The sequence below is a fragment of the Myotis myotis genome, unplaced genomic scaffold (genome assembly GCF_014108235.1).
Source record: "Myotis myotis isolate mMyoMyo1 unplaced genomic scaffold, mMyoMyo1.p scaffold_m19_p_22, whole genome shotgun sequence".
Taxonomy (NCBI): domain Eukaryota; kingdom Metazoa; phylum Chordata; class Mammalia; order Chiroptera; family Vespertilionidae; genus Myotis; species Myotis myotis.
This window is the reverse complement of record NW_023416327.1, coordinates 1118985-1140031: the sequence shown is the minus strand read 5'-3', so window position 1 is coordinate 1140031 and position 21047 is coordinate 1118985. Positions and strand designations below refer to the sequence as shown.

At 64.3% G+C, this 21047-nt stretch overlaps 2 protein-coding genes across 2 annotated transcripts; one reads left to right on the top strand and one right to left on the bottom strand.

Annotated features, from left to right (window-relative positions):
* The first annotated feature begins 915 nt into the window (after nt 1–915).
* Nucleotides 916–13881, top strand: CIB2 (calcium and integrin binding family member 2). The gene is made up of 6 exons (XM_036355531.1): nt 916–1069; nt 5143–5177; nt 7301–7412; nt 11373–11520; nt 12156–12351; nt 13146–13881. The coding sequence occupies exons 1-6, from the start codon at nt 1019–1021 to the stop codon at nt 13165–13167; spliced, it is 564 nt and encodes a 187-aa protein (XP_036211424.1). The 5' UTR covers nt 916–1018; the 3' UTR covers nt 13168–13881.
* An 854-nt stretch (nt 13882–14735) lies between these two features.
* SH2D7 (SH2 domain containing 7) lies at nt 14736–21047 on the bottom strand. Its single transcript, XM_036355242.1, has 6 exons — nt 20872–21047; nt 19972–20061; nt 18888–19053; nt 17868–18041; nt 16670–17284; nt 14736–14786 (listed from the first exon to the last, which is right to left on the bottom strand). The coding sequence occupies exons 1-6, from the start codon at nt 21045–21047 to the stop codon at nt 14736–14738; spliced, it is 1272 nt and encodes a 423-aa protein (XP_036211135.1).

The following is a 21047-nucleotide window of genomic DNA, read 5'->3' as shown; positions in this document are numbered from 1 at the left end:
CTCCATTGTTTGGGCAACAAGGTGGTTTAAATCTTTCCACGATCATAGGCAGTTCTTGAATGAGAATGGATGCAAAAATTCTATTTCTGCCCCTAACACAGCCATGTTGCCACTGCCCAGCCAGTGGGCCCCCGAGCAAGTTACTACACTGCTGCCAAGCAGTGACCTCATCTGCGGGGTGGAGATGAGGCCCCTGAGAGTGACTGTCCCGAGGGTGAGAATGAACACGTGGGCTGACCCCTCAAAGGCACTTGGCGGTGAGGCCATTGGCTTAAAAGCCACAGACATCGCCCCGGCCTTTGGCACAGTAAGTCTCCGGACACAGCGAGCCCTTTAAACGGTGCCAAGTCTCATGCCCGTGTCCCAGGATTCAGAGACAGGCGAGCAAATCCTGTCCGCCCCGCTAAGAGGCGCAGGGAGATGTCCTGCCCCGCGTCTGCTGGGGCCTCCGGCGTCAACCGCAATGACCCTTCCTACTCCGCGAAGGGCGCCCACAGGTCAGGGCTCCCCCTGCCGCATGGTCCCTCATCTTGTCCCCCTGCACCCCTCGAAAGTGTGTACATCAGCCCCGCAGCCGCGTGTGCGCCCTGACCTCGCTCCCGCCCGGAAGTGCCGGGTTCGCCCCGCCCACTCCTGCGGCTGCCGTCGCCGGACCTGCCAGCAGCGCCCTCTTCCGGCGGTCGGCTCTCCAGCCGGAGCCCTCCTTCCGCCCCGAACGCAGGCCACGCCCCATATCGTGATCCGCCCCCCGGGACCACGCCCCTCTGCAGACCCCGCCCCGCTGTTTGACTTCGCCCGCCCTATCGCTCGGCCCCGCCTCGCCAGCAGGCCCCGCCCCTTCACTTGATTCCTCCGGCCACGCCCCGTTTCTAGGCCCCGCCCCTTGGTTCCGCCCGTCCTCCGGCCACGCCACGCCCCTCGGCCGGCCACGCCCCTCCAGGGGACTGCGCGGCGGGATGCGCCAGGAGCCGGGCGGCCGCGGGAGGAGGCGGCGCCCGGTGGCCGGTGGCCGCGCACCATGGGGAACAAGCAGACCATCTTCACCGAGGAGCAGCTGGACAACTACCAGGTGAGCCCGCGCCGCCCCCCTCGGCCCCCGTCGCCGCCGATCCCCCCCCACCCCGGTCCCACCCGGCCTCTGCCTTCGCCCCAGGCGTGACCTTGGCAGGGCCGCGACTCTCCGAAGGGGAGCCGAGCGGGGTCCTGCCAGGGTGCGGAGGCAGGGACAGCGGCCTCCGAGGGCGATCGGGAGTTGGGGTGTCTTGCTTATGACCTGGGGCTCTTCCTCCGGCCCAGTGTGGGCATGATGGAGCGAGATGGCCAGGCAGGTACCAGCCTGCCATGGTCCCCTCCCCGGGCCCCCCTGCAGGCCCCTTAGACCTGTCAGGTCCCCTCCCTCGGGGGCTGGGGTCCCCAGGGCCCTCCCACTCATGCAAAACCTGTCTGAGCTGCAGATGCCCATGCCCTGGGGTGCCTCCCTCTCCCGGGGGTCTCCTCCTGGCATCCCAGGCAGAGGACCTGACTAGGTTGTCACTTGCGTGCCCTGTGCTGTGGGGACATGCTGCCCGCCCTCCCCGTCAGGAATATGCATTTTGGTGTCGAAAATGGAGGTCCTCTGTCTGGGGCGGCCCTGGCCCCCTCCTCCCGGGAGCCCCAGTGTGTGAAGAACAGATCTCCCAGCTCCCTCCTAAGGCCCTGACAAGGAGTGGGGGACCCACATTCATGCAGCACCTGCTGTACCAGGCCCTGTACTTCCTGAGCTTACCCCTCAGCGCCTTGGATCACCGTCTGTCTGGTGGGTGGGTGGCTGGGCCCATTTCACAGATGGGTAAACAAAGGCCGAGGGGCCATTCAGGACCCTGCCTGGTGGGGCTCCCAAGGGATGGGACTCACTCTTTTCGTTGGGGGTGGGGGCTGCATGCGCTCCTTCTGGATCAGGGGAGGGCACGAGTGGGAGTGGGAGACCAGTGGGGAAGGGGGCTGTCACTCTGGACGGCGCCGGAGCAGGCCCAGCGGGGGCCCGCAGGAGGCGTTCCGGGCGGAGGGCACAGCTCGGGTAAACGCTCAGACGTGGCACAGATGGGCACCCGTGAGCAGGTAGGCCATGCTGACGGGTGACGAGTAGCCCCGTGGGGGCGGGGAGTCCAGGTTCCCGGCTCAGACCGGCCTGGCGTTGGGTGACGCTTTGGAGCCAGTCCCTGCGTTGGGTTCTGCTCCTTCGCCAGAGCCTGGCTGGACCCCGCCGACCCGAGAAACCTGAGCCTCCCGTGTCCCTCCCTCGGACTCTCCGGCCGGCCACGGGCCCGCCAAGGGTGGTCTGTGGGTGACCCCGAGTTCTAGCCGCCGCCTCCCCAAGTGGGGAACACTGTGAGGGGGTTTCCTGCCCCCCTCCCGGCCCCCCGGTGCCCGTGATCCCTCAGGTCCAGGTTTCTTCCCCGACCACTTCTCTGCCTCTCAGATCCTAGACCCCTCACACGCTAGAGCAAGCATGTCAGACTCGCAGCCGGAGGGGCCGCATGCCTCATTTGTTTGGCCCACGTTAGCCTTTGAGTTTGACATGCTCACTCTAGACCAGGGGTGGGCAAACTTTTTGACTCGAGGGCCACAGTGGGTTCTTAAACTGGACCGGAGGGCCGGAACAAAAGCATGGATGGAGTGTTTGTGTGAACTAATATAAATTCAAAGTGAACATCATTACATAAGAGGGTACGGTCTTTTTTTTTTTTAGTTTTATTCATTTCAAACGGGCCGGATCCAGCCCGCGGGCCGTAGTTTGCCCACGGCTGCTCTAGAACATGGCTGGCCTGGCGGGCGTGGCTGAGTGGTTGAGCATTGACCGATGAACCAGGAGGTCACGATTCGATTCCTGGTCAAGGGCACATGCCCGGGTGCGGGCTCGATCCCCAGTGGGGAGCGTGCGGGAGGCAGCCGATCCATGATTCTCTCTCATTGATGTTTCTCTCTCTCTCCCTTCCTCTCTGAGATCAATAAAATATATATATATACATTTTTTTTTTTAAAGAAGACTTTATTTTTTTTTTTTTTTTCTGGTGACTTTATTTATTTATATTTTTTTTCATGTAAAGGAAGACTTTAAAGTCAATAAATAAATAAAGAAAGCTTGCTGGCTGCTTCCCCCAGACCCCAGGCTGCTCCTCTGGGGGTTCCACCTCTGCTGGCCGCCACCACCTCCTCTGTGAAGAACAAGTCCTGTAACTCAGCCCCCCACCCCGGGATCCCTGCCCTGTGACCCCAGCCAGGGCCCTGGCCCGGCCTCCTGGTCTCATCAGGCTGAAGGGCTGCCCACTACTTCCTTGCCCACCCTCCCAGCGGCCCCTCCAGCCTCCCACCCCTTCTGCCACAATCCCTTCTTTTCTCACCCACCCCTTTCTTCCTCCCCCTTCCCTCTCTCCTTTCTCTTTCTTTTGGCCTGCAGACCAAAGGGTCCCGGGTTCGATTCCAGTCAAGGGCACGGACCTCGGTGGCTGGCTCCTCCCCGGCCCGGGCCCTGATCGGGGCTCATGCAGGAGGCAACCCATGGATGTGTCTCTCTCACATGGATGTTTCTCTCTGTCTCTCCCTCTCTCTCTTCCACTCTCTCTAAAATGAATGGAAAAATATCCTCAGTGAAGATGAACAAAAAAAAGAAAGAAAATAATGGATGCCCTTCCCTGTCCAGTTGCCACCAGTTCCTCCCTGTCACCTTCCCTGTGTGACCCCGTGGATTCCTGTGGTTTCAGCTGCCCCGCAGACACCCAGCTCCCCCAGGCTCCCTGCTGCCCCGCAGACACCCAGCTGCCCCAGGCTCCCTGCTGCCCCGCAGACACCCAGCTGCCCCAGGCTCCCTGCTGCCCCGCAGACACCCAGCTCCCCCAGGCTCCATGCTGCCCCACAGACACCCTGCTGCCCCGCAGACACCCAGCTCCCCCGCAGACACCCAGCTCCCCGCAGACACCCAGCTCCCCCTCAGACACCCAGCTCCCCCGCAGACACCCAGCTGCCCCGCAGACACCCAGCTACCCCGCAGACACCCAGCTGCCCCGCAGACACCCAGCTCCCCCGCAGACACCCAGCTGCCCCGCAGACACCCAGCTGCCCCGCAGACACCCAGCTCCCCCAGGCTCCCTGCTGCCCCGCAGACACCCAGCTGCCCCGCAGACACCCAGCTCCCCCGCAGACACCCAGCTGCCCCGCAGACACCCAGCTCCCCCTCAGACACCCAGCTGCCCCGCAGACACCCAGCTCCCCCGCAGACACCCAGCTCCCCCTCAGACACCCAGCTCCCCCGCAGACACCCAGCTCCCCCTCAGACACCCAGCTGCCCCAGGCTCCCAGCTCCCCCGCAGACACCCAGCTCCCCCGCAGACACCCAGCTCCCCCTCAGACACCCAGCTCCCCCGCAGACACCCAGCTGCCCCGCAGACACCCAGCTCCCCCGCAGACACCCAGCTCCCCCAGGCTCCCTGCTGCCCCGCAGACACCCAGCTCCCCCAGGCTCCCTGCTGCCCCGCAGACACCCAGCTCCCCGCAGACACCCAGCTGCCCCGCAGACACCCAGCTCCCCCGCAGACACCCAGCTCCCCCGCAGACACCCAGCTGCCCCGCAGACACCCAGCTGCCCCGCAGACACCCAGCTCCCCTGCAGACACCCAGCTCCCCCGCAGACACCCAGCTCCCCCGCAGACACCCAGCTGCCCTGCAGACACCCAGCTCCCCCGCAGACACCCAGCTGCCCCGCAGACACCCAGCTGCCCCGCAGACACCCAGCTCCCCCAGGCTCCTGCTCAGGGGCTGCGCTGTGGGGTGGCCCCGTCTGTCCCCACTCCTGAGCTGTGTCCCAGCCGCTGCCCCTCCGATCCCACAGGGCGCCCCTCGGACCCGCGGCGCCCCCCTCTGCCCCTCGGTGCTCCCCGCACAGCCCTTGTCCTGCAGGCAGGCCCCGGGTCAGGCCCAGGGCGTCAGGAGGAGGTTTCCGGACCCGCTAGGTTGCGGACCGCGGGGGGCTCGGTGATCTGACTGTCCTGGCCCCAGCGCTGACGGGGTCATCCCTGGTGGGGGTGGGGGGGGGGTGGGGGGGTGGGGGGGGTGCTGAGGAAGGAGGAGCCAGGACTACACAATTGACTGACTGTGTTTTCTCGACAGGACTGCACCTTCTTCAATAAGAAAGACATCCTCAAGTGAGTGTGGCTTCTGCTCACCCCTGGGAGCCGGGACCGAGCTGGACAGGGCCTGGGGCGCCCTGTGCGTGCGGGCCGGTCGGTCGCACAGCCTGAGGCCTGAGCCCTGAGCCGGGGAAGGGCCTGTCACTGTTGGGAGCCGAGTGCGATGTGAACTCAAGAACCTCCCACCCCCGCCCTGGCCAGTGTGGCTCAGTGGAGAGAGCGTCGGCCTGCGGACTGAAGGGTCCCGGGTTTGACTGCGGTCAAGGGCACAGGCCCGGGTTGCGGGCTCGATCCCCCTTTCTGTGGGGGCAGGGAGGCTCGGCCTAGAACCGGAGAGATGAAGGGGCGGGAGCCTCAGAGCCCCAGGACCAGACGGCGAGCGGAGGCATCGAATGCCAGGAAACCCGGCCGGCCTGAGGGATCGGGTGGCAGGAGGAGCCTCAGGGGCCCAGGATCAGGTTCCCTGGGGGCGGGCAGGCCGGACGGGAGCCGGCACCGCGTCCCAGAGGCTGTGGTGGTCGGTCGGCCCCGACCGCTCTGCTCTGCGCGGCCAGGCAGCTCTTCCTCCCTGTCCCCTGGGTGGGCGCGGGCACCCCTCGTCCACTCCTCGGACGGCAGGGCAAAGGGCAAAGGGCAAAGGTCTTGGCATCGTCACTGGGGCTCGACTCCGGCTTCCCAGCTCCGGGGCCTTGGGCGCGATCTGAGCCTCCGGTGCGTCTAAGGAACGGGGACCAGGCCCGGCCGGCGGGGCTCAGGGGTGGAGGGCCGGCCTGGGAACCCGGAGGTCAGGGTTCGATTCCGGTCGGGGCACAGGCCCGGGTTGTGGGCTCGGTCCCCAGTGGGGGGCGTGCAGGAGGCAGCCGGTCAGTGATGCTCTCTCATCATGGATGTTTCTCCCTCTCTCCCTTTTTTTCTGAAATCAGTAAAAATATATTTAAAAATTAAAATGGGGACCATGATCCCACCCTCAGAGCACTGCTGACAGGCAGGAACACCAGGGTGTGGAGTTTGATAAATGGGCCCAGACCCAGAGGCCTCAGACCTGCTCCCAGGGGCCACCCAGGGCTGCCACCCCCACCCCCCTCCCTCCAAGCCCTCCTATCCCCCTTCACCCCCTCCAAGCCCTCCCACCTCCCTCTGCCCTCTCCACCTCCTCCCCCCTCCATCTCTTCCTGCCCCCTCCACCCCTCCCGCCTCCCTCCACCTCCTCCAACTCCCCTTCACCTCCCTCCACCCCCACCCCCTCCCTCCACCCTCCCACCTCCCTCTGCCCCCTCCACCCCCACCCCCCTCCCTCCACCCTCCCACCTCCCTGCACCCCCTCCCGCCCCACCCAGAAGGGTGTCTGAGCTGCACTGAGCACTGCCCAGGCAGCAGGGAGGAAAGGTGAGCTGTAGGTTTTCTTTGCAGCCTGGGGCCCAGCTCAGTGATACGGAGTCAGGCTCACAGATAACCATCATCTGACGTCTCCCCCACTCGCCTCTCCCCTCCCCAAACCCCCCCCCCCCCCGCCGCCCCCGCGCGCCCCGGCCCCCGCCAGCTGGATCTGGTTGCTCCCTGGGCACAGCCCTTCCTCCCCCACTGACCCCGAGTGGGCAGCCCCCCATCAGCCACCTCTGTTCCTGTGGCGAGAGCCCAGCGCCCCCAGTCAGGCTGCGCCTCATATCAGCCGGCACACACAGGCCCACCGGCCAGCAGACCCGGGGCCTTCGCCTGGCTGTGACTTTAGTGTCGCTTATTTTCCCCAATCTTTTCCTTTTTAAAACTTTATCTTTATTGTTGAAAGTTTTACAGATGTCACACACACACACACCCCTTTTGTTGTTAATCCTCACCTGAGGATATTTTCCCACTGATTCTTAGAGAGAGTGGGAGAGAGAGGGAGAGACAGAGAGAAACATCGATGTGAGAGAGACCCATCGATGGGCTGCCTCCTGCACGTGCCCTGACGTGCCCTTGACCGGAAATCGAACCCGGGACCCTTCGGTCCAAGGGCCAACCACTGAGCCACACCGGCCGGGCTGGAGGGATAGACTTTTAAAGCTTTTGAGTTGCTGTCGCTAAACCACCCAGGGCCGGCGCCCGGGCCTGGGGACTGGGTCACCCCCCTGCAGCGCCTCCTCCCCCCGCCCCCCCAGGCTGCACGCGCGGTTCTACGAGCTGGCCCCCAACCTGGTCCCCATGGACTACCGGAAGAGCCCCATCGTCCACGTGCCCATGAGCCTGATCATCCAGATGCCCGAGCTCCGGGTAGGTGAGGGCGGCCGCTGCCTCGGGTGGAGCAGGGGGAGCCTCGGGGGCAGCAGGAAGGGGGGGACGGGCGGGCGGGGCACAGGGACCCTGCCCCTCCGAGCGGGCCCCACGCGTCGCCTCTCTGTGCCTCGGTTTCCCCGCTGCCCTGTGAGCCAGCGAGCTGCGTGCGGGGCTCCGGGAGGCTGTCATGGCCCCCCCCCGCCCCCACCTCGCTGCCCAGGCCTGCGGGGCTCGGTGATTCACGGCCCTTCCGTCTGCTTTTTCATTTTATTTTCATTTTAATTTATTTTTGTTCGTCCTCATCCGAGGATATTTTCCCATTGATTCTTAGAGAGAGTGGAAGAGAGAGGGAAAGAGAGAGACACGTCGATGGGTTGCCTCCTGCACGCGCCCCGACCAGGGCCCGGGCCGGGGAGGAGCCTGCAACCAAGGTTCGTGCCCTTGACCGGAATGGAACCCGGGACCCTTCAGTCCGCAGGCGGAGGCTCTATCCACTGAGCCAAACCGGCCAGGGCTATTTTTTAAATATATTTTATTGATTTTTTACAGAGAGAAAGGGAGAGGGATAGAGAGTTAGAAACATCGATGAGAGAGAAACATCGATCAGCTGCCTCCTGCACACCCCGCACTGGGGATGTGCCTGCAACCCAGGTCCATGCCCTTGACCGGATTCAAACCCGGGCCCCTTCAGTCCGCAGGCCGATGCGCTATCCACTGAGCCACACCGTGCTAAATATATTTAAATTGATTTAAGGGAGAGAGAGAGAGAGAGAGAGAGAGAGAGAGAGAGATCCATGATGAGAGAGAATCATGGATCGGCTGCCTCCTGCACGCCCCCCACTGGGGATGGAGCCCACAACCCGGGCCTGTGCCCTGCCCGGGAATCGAACCCTGACCTCCTGGCTCCTGGGTCGACGCTCAGCCCCTGAGCCCCGGCGGCCAGGCCACGCCCGCTTTCTTAGATGAGTTTTCTCTCCCCTCCTCGCCTGGCTGTGGCCTCTCCCTGCCGGCTCATCCCCAGCATCGCTCCCAGATTTTTAACTTGCAAAGGCGCCACCTGGGTGGGGGTCGTGGGAAAATGCCGGCTGGGGCTCAGGAGGTCGGGGGGCCCCAAGGCTGTGGCTTTAGTTTGTTTCTTTTGGTTCATCCTCATCCAGGAGATTTTTTCCGTTGATTTTTTTAGAGAGAGTTGGGAGGGAGGGCGAGAGGCAGAGAGAGGGACACACACACACACACACACACAGACATTGATTAGTTGCCTCCCGCACGTGCCCCGACTGGGGTGGGGGGGTCAGACCTGCAGCCCAGGTACATGCCCGCGACTGGCAATCAAAACCACAACCCTTGCCCTGGCCGGTGTGGCTCAGTGGATAGAGCATCGGCCTGCGGACTGAACAATCCCGGGTTCGATTCCCGCTCAGGGCACATGCCCAGGTTGCGGGCTCCATCCCCAGTGCGGGGCGTGCAGGAGGCAGCCGGTCCATGATTCTCTCTCGTCATGGATGTGTCTATCTGTTTCTCCCTCTCTCTTCCTCTCTGAAAGCAATAAAAATTTTTTTAAAAAATTAAAACAAAAACAAAAAAAAGCCTATAACCCTTTGGTCTGAGGGTCAGCGTTCTAACCAGTGAGCACCCCAGTCAGGGCCAAAGTTGTGTTTTCCTAACAAGCTCCCGGGCGGGCTGATGCCTCTGGTCCTCAGACCACATCTGCGTTTGACATAAAGTGTCACCCAGCCCCGGCCGGTGTGGCTCAGTGGATAGAGCGTCGGCCTGCGGACTGAAAGGTCCCAGGTTCGATTCCGGTCAAGGGCATGTACCTTGGTTGCGGGCACATCCCCAGTGGGGGGTGTGCAGGAGGCAGCTGATCGATGTTTCTCTCTCATCGATGTTTCTGACTCCCTATCTCTCTCCCTTCCTCTCTGTGAAAAATCAATAAAATATATTAAAAAAAAAAAAAGTGTCATCCAGCCCCAGCCGGTGTGGCTCAGTGGATAGAGCGTCGGCCTGCAGACTGAAGGGTCCCAGGTTCGATTCCCACTCAGGGCACAGGCCCGGGTTGCGGACTCCGTCCCCAGTGGGGGGCGTGCAGGAGGCAGCCGACCCGTGATTCTCTCTCCTCATGGATGTCTCTCTCTCTCCCTCTCCCTTCCTCTCTGAAACCAATAAAATTATATTAAAAGCTTCATTTAAAACAGAAAAGAAGAATACCCTCCAGTGAGGACTAAGAAAACAGCAAAAAAATAAAAAAGTTCCATCCGTGCCTCCTTCACCCCCGACGTGCCTGCCCTCCACCAACGAGGACGCCTTGGGGCCCAGGGGGCCTGTCGGACCGCCCCTCGCAGCCTCGGCCTGTGTCCCAGCTGTGACCTCCGTCCCGAGGGGCAGCGCGGCCGGCCGTCTCGGCCCTGGGCAGGCGCCCCGCCTGGCTGGAGCGGGCACGGAGCCCGGGGTCGGGGTCCCTGGAGGAGGCCACGGGGGCGGGAGCCCCGAGGCTGTCCCTGAGCCTCCGGGCGGGCGGCCCTGAGTGGCCGGGACCGGAGGAAGGCGGCGGCGGCCCCTGCCCCGGCTGGGAGCGTTCCAGCCGCCGGGCGATGGCCAGCCCGGGCCTGACGGGCTCTGACCGTCCTGCTCGTCCCGCCCACTTGCCCCTCTTCCGCCTCCTGCTGGGCCGGCCCGACCCAGGCTGAGCGGACGGACGGACGGCTGCCCACACCCGAGGGTGGCGTCCGGCCTCACACGTCACGGCAGGAGGCCGCCCCTGCCCCGGCCTCGCCTCTGCTCAGCCCTTTCTGTTTGTTTCTTTGTTTTGGGGGTTTTATTTTGTTCATCCTCACCCAAGGGTATTTATTCCCATTGATTTTTTAAAAATATATATTTTTTTTATTGATTTCAGAGAGAAAAAGAGGGAGAGAGATAGAAGCATCCATGCTGAGAGAGAATCACGGACCGGCCGCCTCCTGCACGCCCCCCACTGGGGATCCAGCCCGCCACCCGGGCCTGTGCCCCGACCGGGAATCGAACCCTGACCTCCTGGTTCGTAGGTCGACGCTCACCACTGAGCTGCGCCGGCCGGGCTCCATTCATTCCTTCTTTCTTCCTTTTTTAATCCTCACTGAAGGATGTTTTTCCAATGATTTTTTTAGAGAGAGTGGAAGGGAGCGGAAGAGCGAGAAACAGCCATGTGAGAGAGACACATCAATCGGTTGCCTCCCAGACTCCCACAGCTGGGGATCAAACCCCCAACCCAGGCTTGTGCCCTTGACCGGAGTCGAACCTGCAACCCTTGGGTGCCCAGGCCGACGCTCTAACCGCTGAGCCACTCCGGGAAGGGCGCCCGGTGCTCCCCGAATGCCACAGTGTGACGTGCGGTCAGGGCGAGCTCGGCCAGGAGCCGGCCTGGTGCACCGCCCATGCTCGAGCCACGCACGCCTGTCACGGCCCAGCCGGGTGGGCGCTGGGGACACCGAGGCCCAGGGTGTGATGGGGACACTGAGGCCCTGGGTGATGGGGAGACAGAGGCCCTGGGTGATGGGGAGACTGAGGCCCTGGGTGATGGGGAGACCGAGGCCCTGGGTGATGGGGAGACCGAGGTCCAGGGTGATGGGGAGACCGAGGCCCTGGGTGATGGGGAGACCGAGGCCCTGGGTGATGGGGAGACCGAGGCCCAGGGGTGATGGGGAGACCGAGGCCCTGGGTGATGGGGAGACCGAGGTCCAGGGTGATGGGGAGACCGAGGCCCTGGGTGATGGGGAGACCGAGGCCCAGGGGTGATGGGGAGACCGAGGCCCTGGGTGATGGGGAGACCGAGGTCCAGGGTGATGGGGAGACCGAGGTCCAGGGTGATGGGGAGACCGAGGTCCAGGGGGGCTCAGCCACCCTCCAGGGTCCCGTGGGCTGTGAGCTGTGTGGCCTGGGGTCCTCCCGGGCGACCCCCCCATGACCGGGTGCCCCCCCCAGGAGAACCCCTTCAAGGAGCGGATCGTGGAGTCCTTCTCAGAGGACGGAGAGGGCAACCTCACCTTCGACGACTTCGTGGACATGTTCTCCGTGCTCTGCGAGTCGGCGCCCCGCGACCTCAAGGCCAACTACGCCTTCAAGATCTACGGTAACGAGCCCGCGGGGTGGTGAGCTGCCGGGGGCCAGGCTGCAGGGGTGAGGCCGGCCCAGCTCTCCATTCTGTCCCCACCGGCCACCAGGGGGCGCTGTGCACCGCCCAGCCCAGGACACGCCGGTGCCTTGGTGTGTCCTCAGACAGGGGGTTGGGGGGACCCCGAGGCCCAGGGAGGGGCTGATGCCCACGCGCAGACCTGTCCCCGGCCACCTTTTATTGTCATTGACATCAGAGAGGAAGGGAGAGGGAGAGAGAGAAACATCCATGATGAGAGAGAATCACGGACCAGCTGCCTCCTGCACACCCCACACCGGGGACCGAGCCCGCACCCCGGGCCCATGCCCTGACCGGGAATCGAACCCTGACCTCCTGGTTCCTAGGTCCACGCTCAACCACTGAGCCACACTGGCCGGGCTCAGGTGTGGCCGTTTGACGTGTCTCGGCCGCTGTGGGTGTCTGTGGGGCTGCAGGGCCGCAGGGGGGTACAGAGCTGCCCGTGGGCGAGCCCCTTGCTCTCGCCCCCCCCATTTGGGGACAGGGACCCGGGGTCCCCGTCCTGTTCGCGGAGAGGCTGGGGGAGGTGCTCGGGGTGGCCGGCCCTCGTCTGAGCACCCCCTTCTCCCCCCCAGACTTCAACACGGACAACTTCATCTGCAAGGAGGACCTGGAGATGACGCTGGCCCGGCTGACCAAGTCGGAGCTGGAGGAGGACGAGGTGGTGCTGGTGTGCGACAAGGTCATCGAGGAGGCCGACCTGGACGGCGACGGCAAGCTGGGCCTCTCCGACTTCGAGGACATGATCGCCAAGGCGCCCGACTTCCTCAGGTGCCCCCCGGGTGGGGGACCGGGGGGGGGGCGCGGGCTGCGCCTGGGGACCTGCCTCCCAGGGCCGGGGCCCAGGCCCTGCCACCGCTCATGGCCATGGCGGTGTCCGCGCCCGGCCGGTGTGGCTCAGTGGGTAGAGCGTCGGCCCGCGGACCAAAGGGTCCCGGGTTCGATTCCGGTCAAGGGCACGTTACCGGGGTTGCGGGCTCGGTCCCCGGCCCTGGTCGGGGCGCGTGCGGGAGGCAGCCCAGCGATGTGTCTCTCTCACATCGATATTTCTCTCTCTCTCTCTGTCTCTCCCCCCTCCCTTCCACTCTCTCTAAAAATAAATAGAAAATTGTCCTTAGGTGAGGATGAACAGAACATTTTTTAAAAAATAAATAAGACCAGCTCATTTTAAGTGCACCTGGTAAGATAAGGAAGAATAAAGGAAAATTGAAGAAAAAAAGGAAATAAATAGGAAATAGCAGAAGCAGATATAAAGATGCATTGAATTGTAAGCCACAGTGAGGGTTAGCAGAAAATAAGTAAATAAAAATAAAATCAAGGAATTGGCTCAGAAACAACAGCAAAAACCCACGGTGCCCGCAGGCCCAGTGGCCGGGAGGCGGGAGCTCACCCCCAGCCTGGCCCACCCTCCCCACAGGGCCAGCTCCCCCAGGAAGAATGGGGACCTGGGGCCTGTGGTGATGGGGTGGGCCCCGGACACGGCCAGCCTTCAGCCTCCCCCCCAGCCCAGGACCCTCCCCCCCAGCGCAGGCCTCACCCTCTCCCGCCCTTGTCTGTCTCTCCAGCACCTTCCACGTCCGGATCTGAGGACGCGGCCGAGCTCCGGGCCCGCCGCCCGCCGCCGTCCACCTCTGCTGTCTGCACAGCTCTGACCTCCCAGGACCAGGACGGGAGCTGCAGCCTCGGGGGCTGACCCCCACCGACATGTCCTCGGCCCTTTCAGCAAAAAACCCTCCACGGGGAAGGGGCGGGAGGAGGGAAGGGGCAGGGCTCCCCAGGCCCCTGTGGTCCGGCCCAGCCCCATGGCCGGCCCCTCACAGGCCCTCCCTCTGCCCCCCACCCCCGTGTGCCTGGTTCCCCGCCCCCTCCCCGTAGAAATGCCCCCCAGGGGCAGGCCGGGCACCTGGGGGGCGGGGACCAACCAGTCTGCGTGCTAGAAACACACGCCCGGGGTACCCGGGGCAAAGCGGGGAGAAGAGCATGAGATTTTTTTTTTTAATATATTTGTATTGATGTCAGAGAGGAAGGGAGAGGGAGAGAGAGAGAAGCATCGATGATGGGAGAGAATCATGGACCGGCCGCCTCCCGCACGCCCCCCACTGGGGATGGAGCCCGCCACCCGGGCCTGTGCCCTGACCGGGAATCGAACCCTGACCTCCTGGTTCCTCGGTCCACGCTCAGCCACGGAGCCACGCCGGCCGGCCGGGCGAGGATGAAATTTCCACGAACTATGCAATCTTTCTCGAACCCCACGCTGGGCTGCCGCCCGCCCTGCCCGCCCCGTCTCGCCGCCCCACGCCCCCCCCCCCCCCGCCCTTCCCCGGGTGAAGCCGTGGGAACCGTGGGCCCCAGGGCCCCAGCCGGGTGTCCGCCCTTCCCACCCGCATGGCGTCCGCACGGGCGTGCGCTGCCCACAGGTCTGTGAACTGAGAGTAAAAGGCTTTCCCGTCCCCGCCGTCTGGTCTGTGTCTGCCGTCTGGTCAGCGTCCACGTCGCCCCCTCCTCACCCTCGATCCTCCCCCCGTGGGCCCTCACCCCGGGCTGGCCCTGCTTTCCCCCGTGAGCCGGGTTCAGCGCCCGGGTCTGCGGGAGGAGGGCGCACCCTCCCCCCGATCATCAGGGGAGCCCCATGCGGGGCGGATGCTCGGTGAGGATCGTGTCTGTTTCCCTCAGGTGACAGTGGTTGCCATGGACACGGACGGCGCTCATCGTGCGCCAGGCACCGGCTGGTGGCCGTGCTCAGTCCCGACAACTCCCATTTCTTTTTTTAAATATACTTTTTATTGATTTCAGAGAGGAAGGGAGGAGAGAGAGAAACATCGATGGGTTGCCTCCTGCACGCGCCCCGACCAGGGCCCAGGCCGGGGAGGAGCCTGCCACCGAGGTCCGTGCCCTTGACCGGAATCGAACCCGGGACCCTTTGGTCCGCAGGCGACGCTCTACCCACTGAGCCACACTGGCCAGGGCTGGTCTCCTCTGGACGGGTGGGCGGCCCTGGGAGAGAGGACGTAGCTGCAGGTGGCTGGCAGGTGTGTCTCTGAGCCTGGCTCCCTCACAGGCCGGGGCGGGGGGGGGGTGGCTGAGGGCCGCCCGGGGGACCCTGGCCTGGCTCGGGGACCGGGAGACCCAGAGCGGGGGCGGTCGAAGGCCTGGTCTCAGGTTCTGGGCTTCTTGTCCGCAAAGAAGAACCGCCGGTACTTGTCGGGCTGCAAGGAGGGAGGAGATGCTGAGCCAGGGTCCGGGATGGGGAGGGCACACCCAGGGCCCCCCCCCCCTCCGAGGGTCACACGCAGCCTGGGCTGGGCCGGGGGCGGGGTCAGGCCCTTCCCCGCGGGAGCTCCGCCACCAGCCCTCAGTGCAGGGGGAGGGCGTGAGGGGGGGTAGGAGGGGGTAGGGGGCTGCAGGGTCGGCCTGGAATCTGTAATCTGTCTTGCTACATCTGGCACAGCAAAAAGCATATTTTTTGCCAATCTGACCCCAAAAATAGGTAAAACTTTGATTCGTTCATACCAGATGGCTATTGTGTTGGCTGATCTTTTTTAAAAATACATATTCTTATTGATTTTTAGAGAGGAAGGGAGAGGGAGAGAGAGAACAACATCCATGATGAGAGAGAATCATGGACCGGCTGCCTCCTGCAAACCCCACACTGGGGATCGAGCCCACAACCCGGGCCTGTGCCCTGACGGGGACTCAAACCCTGACTTCTGGGTTCATAGGTTGAGGCTCAACCACGGAGCCACGCCGGCCGCGCAAGCTGTTGTCATTTTTCTTTTTTCCTTTGACAATCTAAGGGAAAAGAGGTCAGTGCCCCTGACCAAAAAGTCAGGTAGAGCATCTGTGTATATAAAAGCCTAAGCTACCTGCTGACTGGCCAGTAGCTACGACACACAATGACCACCAGGGGGCAGCCACTCCAACCGGCAGCCATGATGTGCACTGACCACCAGGGGGCAGACGCTCCACACAGGAGCTGCCATGATGTGCACTGACCATCAGGGGGCAGACGCTCCACACAGGAGCAGCCATGATGTGCACTGACCACCAGGGGGCAGACGCTCCACACAGGAGCAGCCATGATGTGCACTGACCACCAGGGGGCAGACGCTCCACACAGGAGCTGCCATGATGTGCACTGACCATCAGGGGGCAGACGCTCCACACAGGAGCAGCCATGATGTGCACTGACCACCAGGGGGCAGACGCTCCAACCGGCAGCCATGATGTGCACTGACCACCAGGGGGCAGACGCTCCACACAGGAGCTGCCATGATGTGCACTGACCACCAGGGGGCAGACGCTCCACACAGGAGCTGCCATGATGTGCACTGACCACCAGGGGGCAGACGCTCCACACAGGAGCTGCTGAGCTGCAGTGACTTGGCAGCTGCGGTTCTCGGGTGATGAACCCAGAACCAGAGAGGAGGGAGCCCGATTCCGGGGTGCGTCACCCGAGATCCGCCCTCTCACAATCCGGGACCCCTCGGGGGATGTCGGAGAGTCGGTTTCAGCCCGATCCCCGCAGGCTCGGCCGAGGGACCCCACAGGTGCATGAATCCATGCACCGGGCCTCCAGTGTTCTAAAAATTCCCATGGCACCCCAGTTGCAAATCGCTGCTCTATGTGCTGCCCCTGGGGACACCCCCTCCCGTAGCTGAGGGAACTCAGGTCCCAGGGAGGGTTGCTGAATGAGGATGCCCACCCGGCCGGCGTGGCTCCGTGGTTGAGCATCAGCCCGCGGACTGAAGGGTCCCGGGTTTGATTCCGGTCAAAAGGGCACGTCCCTCCATCACTGGCTCCATCCCCGGCCCTTGTCGGGGTGCGGGGTGCGTGCGGGAGGCAGCCGATAGGTGTGTCTCTCTCACGTCGACGTTTCTCTCTCTGTCTCTCTCTGTTCCTTCCACTCTCTCTCTCTCTAAAAATCCATGGAAAAAATATGCTGGGGTGAGGATTAACAGGGAAGGAAGAGAGAGAGAGAGAGAGAGAGAGAGAGAGAGAGAGAGAGAGAGAGAGAGAGAGGGGAAGGCAGGGAGGGTCCCCTTCCCACCAGCTGCTCCCCGAGGGCACCCGGCCCCCCCACGGAACCCACCTTGTGTGTCCGCCCGGCGTCCGAGCTCGTGGCCGCTGGGCTTTGCTCACAGGGGCTCCTGGCCTCGGGGGCCCCCGGGATCCTCTCGCGGCCCCAGTCTGTGGGCGCCCACAGCCTGCCGGGCGTGAGACCCGCCCCGGGACCCGGGGGCCTGGCGGGGCCGCCCCAGCAGCCTGGGATCTGCTCGTAGACGCTGCCCCCTCCCCCGGCCGGCTCGTCGCCCCCCTCCTCCCCCAGGGAGCCCGCCGTCCTGCTGAGCCTGTAGGTGTCGGGGGAGCTGGGCCGGGCCCGGGGGCTGGGCCGCGGGGACCCCTGGCTCCAGGGGGCAGCTGAGGGTCCCGGAGCCTCGGGCGGCAGGAGGCGGCCCCAGGGAGCCGGAGGTGCCGCGGGGCTGGGAGCTGGGGTCCCCGGGGAGAGGGGCGGCCCCCGGCCAGCCGGCCTGTGCTGGCCTCCGTCCCGGCCTCGCCTCTGGGCCCCCGCGTCTGGGGCGCAGGCCTGGCTGCCCGCGGGCGTCAGTCTCCTCAGTTCCGCGTAGACCGTGTCGCGGGAGCCCCCATCCGACGGGTCCGGGAGCGAGGCCCTCCTCTCAGGCACGGGGGGCACCCGGCCGGGGGGCTGGGGAGCGAGGGACAGAGGACCCCGTAGAGGTCGCCCGCGGCTCCGAGGCCGGCGGGGAAACTGAGGCTCTGGGATGAGCCGAGCCCCCCTGCCCCACCCCACCGCACCCCACCCCGGCCTCAGTTTCCCCGACCTGCGCCCAGGGCTGGTTGCATGGGCTCCGGACCCAGCCAGCGGCCACATGGGACCCTGAGCACAGTCTTCAAAGTCGGGGTCACCAGGCTTCCCTCCCATCCAAGCTCATCCTGCCTCCAGGGTGGTCCCCTGCTCCCCCCCAGCACCCTGCACCCCCACTCCCTGCCCCCCCCCCCCCCCCCCCCCCCGCCCAGCATCGTCCTCCATTCCTGCAGCAGCAGCAGGTGGTGAGCTCCCGGGGTGTGGCCAGCGGGGGGGGTGGGCCCCCAGGAAGGGTAGGTGACCCAAGGCTCAGAGAGGTGAGGCCGCAGAGGCAGCCACCGCCCCAGCCCGCGGCCCCTCCTCTGAGCCGGGCTCACCCCTCGCAGCCTGAGGGCCGGCCAGGGTGGCCCCGCCTTCCCGGCCAGCAGCCCAGCACCCTCCCCACCCCGCGCCAGGGACCCACCTCCGGGCTCCACTCCGCGTGGAGGAAGGGGTCCCGAGGCCTGGGCGGGGGGCGGGGGCTGCCGGCCTGGTCTGGGGCCCCCCAGGGGGACGGTCCGGCAGGTGCGTCTCCCAGGCCCGGGGGGTCCCGGTGGAGGCCCAGGGTGATGGCGTCGTAGGGGTCCTCGTCCTGCGGCTGGGGGCGGGGGACACGGGGCAGGGGGTGTCGCACAGGGACTGCGGCCAGGGCCTGGGACATGACCCCCCCCCCCCCCCCGTCCCTGAGCGTGGGGAGGCACTGCCTCAGGCGCCCCTTTGCAACTAGGGACCATGGGCCCTGGCCGGTGTGGCTCAGTGGACAGAGCATCAGCCCTCAGACTGAAGGGTCCCGGGTTCGATTCCGCTCAAGGGCACACGCCTGGGTTGCAGGCTCCATCCCGGGCCCTGGTCAGGGTGCATGTGGGAGGCAACCAATGCATGAGTCTCTCTCACATCGATGTTTCTCTCTCGGTCTCTCCCCTTCCCTCCCACTCTCCCTCTAAAAATCAATGGGCCTGGCCGGTGTGGCTCAGTGGATAGAGCGCCAGCCTGTGGACTGAGGGGTCCCGGGTTCGATTCCGGTCAAGGGCACAGGCCCGGGTTGCGGGCTCCATCCCCAGTGGGGGGCGTGCAGGAGGCGGCCAATTCGTGATTCTCTCTCACCATGGATGTTTCTCTCTCTCCCTCTCCCTTCCTCTCTGACATCAATAAAAATGTATTAAAAAAAAAAAAAACATGAAGGACAGACATTAGACCAACTCTTTCATTAAAAAAAATTAAATAAAGATAAACTTTTTTAAAAAAATCAATGGAAATATCCTCAGGTGAGGATTAATAAAAAATAACCACGTTCGTAGGGCCCGTGGGTGCGGGCGGAGAGCCCCCACCGGCAGGAAAAAGGGAGGAAAAGGCATGTGTACAGCCGGGAGAGAGTGGGGGGCACCCCAGGCCTGGGCAACACCCCCTCCCCCGCACCCTTACCCCCGGAGAGAGGGGCGCCTACCCGGGCACAGGCCGCGGCCAGGGTCTCCCCGAAGGGCTCAAACGGCGCCTCCTGGTGGTGGTGCAGCAGCGCGGCCAGGCTGCGGTGGCTGTGCGTGTCCCCCGAGACCAGGTAGCGCCGGTTGGGGAGCTGAGAGATGACAAAGTGCCGGCACCGGTCGCTGCCCCTGCAACAGGACAGGCGGCTGACACCCCCTCGGGCCGTGGGCCTGGGGCGGGCGGTGTGTCCCATGTGGGTGGGTGTGCAGGGTCGGGAGCCAGGGTCCCGGGAGGCACAAAGCCTGCCCCGGGGCGTCAGGGGGCGCAGGGACACGGGGCAGGAGGGAGGCACATAGTGGGTGCAGCGTTTAAAGGGTGACGCATGGCCGGTGTGGCTCAGTGGATAGAGCGTCGGCCTGCGGACAGGAGGGTCCTGGGTTCGATTCCAGTCAAGGACATGTACCTTGGTTGCGGGCACATCCCCAGTAGGGGGCGTGCAGGAGGCAGCTGATCGATGTTTCTCTCTCATCGATGTTTCTAAGCCTCTATCCCTCTCCCTTCCTCTCTGAAATCAATACAAATATATTTTTAAAAAAGAAAAAGAAAAGAAAAAGGGGAAACTTGCTGTTCTTCCTTCTACCCTGGGCTCAGAGCTCCCCTCGAACCTCCCGCCGCCCTCCAGGGGGAGTTCCCCCTGCCCCACCCCCCGCTTCCCGGCTGGAGCCTCATCCTCGCCCAGCGACGGTGAACCTTCCGACCGGCGTGTCCGCATTTTGAAAAACCCTAACGTAACTCTGGTGCCGTGTCACCTAGGGAAATGTTTTGATCTTTGCAACCAGAGTCACGCAAAGATGTATATTTCTGATATTTGTTTTATGTACTCAAATGCCAGTTAACCAAGAAAAATCGACCAAAAAAATGAGTTCGCGTGTCACCTCTGACACCGTGTCAGAGGTTCGCCATCGCTGCTATGGGGCCAGGGAGCGAGGGACGGGGGACCCCCAGGCCAGCGCTCACCTGCAAGGCTGGGTTATGGAGCCCGAGCCTGGGTCCCCCCACAAGCCCCCCAGTCCCCCCCCCACGCCCACACAGGCTTCCTCTCTTACCTGTAGGACAGGATGTAGCCGGTGGTCCGGTCACTGAGGCGGACGAGGAAGGAGCCGACAGCTTGGTCCCCGAGCCGCTGCTCCGCCTGCCTGGGCGGGGGGCACGCCATGAGCGGGGCCCGTGCCCTCCCCGCCCCTGAGAGGCCCCGGCCGGCCCCCGGGGGCACAGACCTCCGTCCGAGCCTGTGCAACCCGGGCGGGAGGCAGCCGATCCCTGATTCCTGGGTCAGGGGTCAACGCTCAACCCCTGAGCCACGCCGGCAGGACTTGGCCCTTGTTTCTGGGGTGTCTGGACCCCCAGGTTTGCCTGGGACAGTCCCCCGCTGAAAACAGCGGTTGCCTCGTCACTAACAACGCGCTCGGCCTAAATGAGGAGTGTGACAGGCCCCCAGATGTTTAAAAACCAAACAAAACACCCAACAACACATATTTTTATTGATTTCAGAGAGGGAGGGAGAGAGAGAGAGAAACATCCACGATGAGAGAGAATCACGGATCGGCTGCCTCCTGCACGCCCCCCACTGGGGATGGAGCCCACGACCCGGGCCTGTGCCCCGACCGGGAACCGAACCCTGACCTCCTGGTCCATAGGCAGCCGCTTTAACCACTGGGCCACACCAGCCTGGCTCATCAAGTTCTTTAGAGCCATCATGCCCCTGCTGCCTGTCCGGGACCCAGTCTGTGTGCAGAACGGGGGCCAGTGCCCCAGGGAACGGGGTACCCCCCAGTCTGCTCGCCTGCCCACAGCTTCCCGGGGTCCCTGCCCAGCCCAGGGAGAAAGTGGGAACCAGGTTTGTCCTAAAGGCCCCAGGCCCTCTCTTCCTCCCCAAAGGGCTGTGGGCCAGGCTGGGGCATGTGGACGGGGGGACGGGGCGGAGGGGGGGGGGTACCTGCTCTTACTTTCGGGTGATGAATCCGTGGAACCAGGGGGGCAGGGCTCCGTCCTGCAGGACGAGGGGGGCCTGCGTCTCCATGAACCACCTCAGGGCCAGCTCCTGCAGTTCGGCCGCGGCCTGGCTGTCCCCTGGCCCCGCGGGCACCCGGCCCCCGCCCAGCGGCTCCAGGCTGCCCTGCAT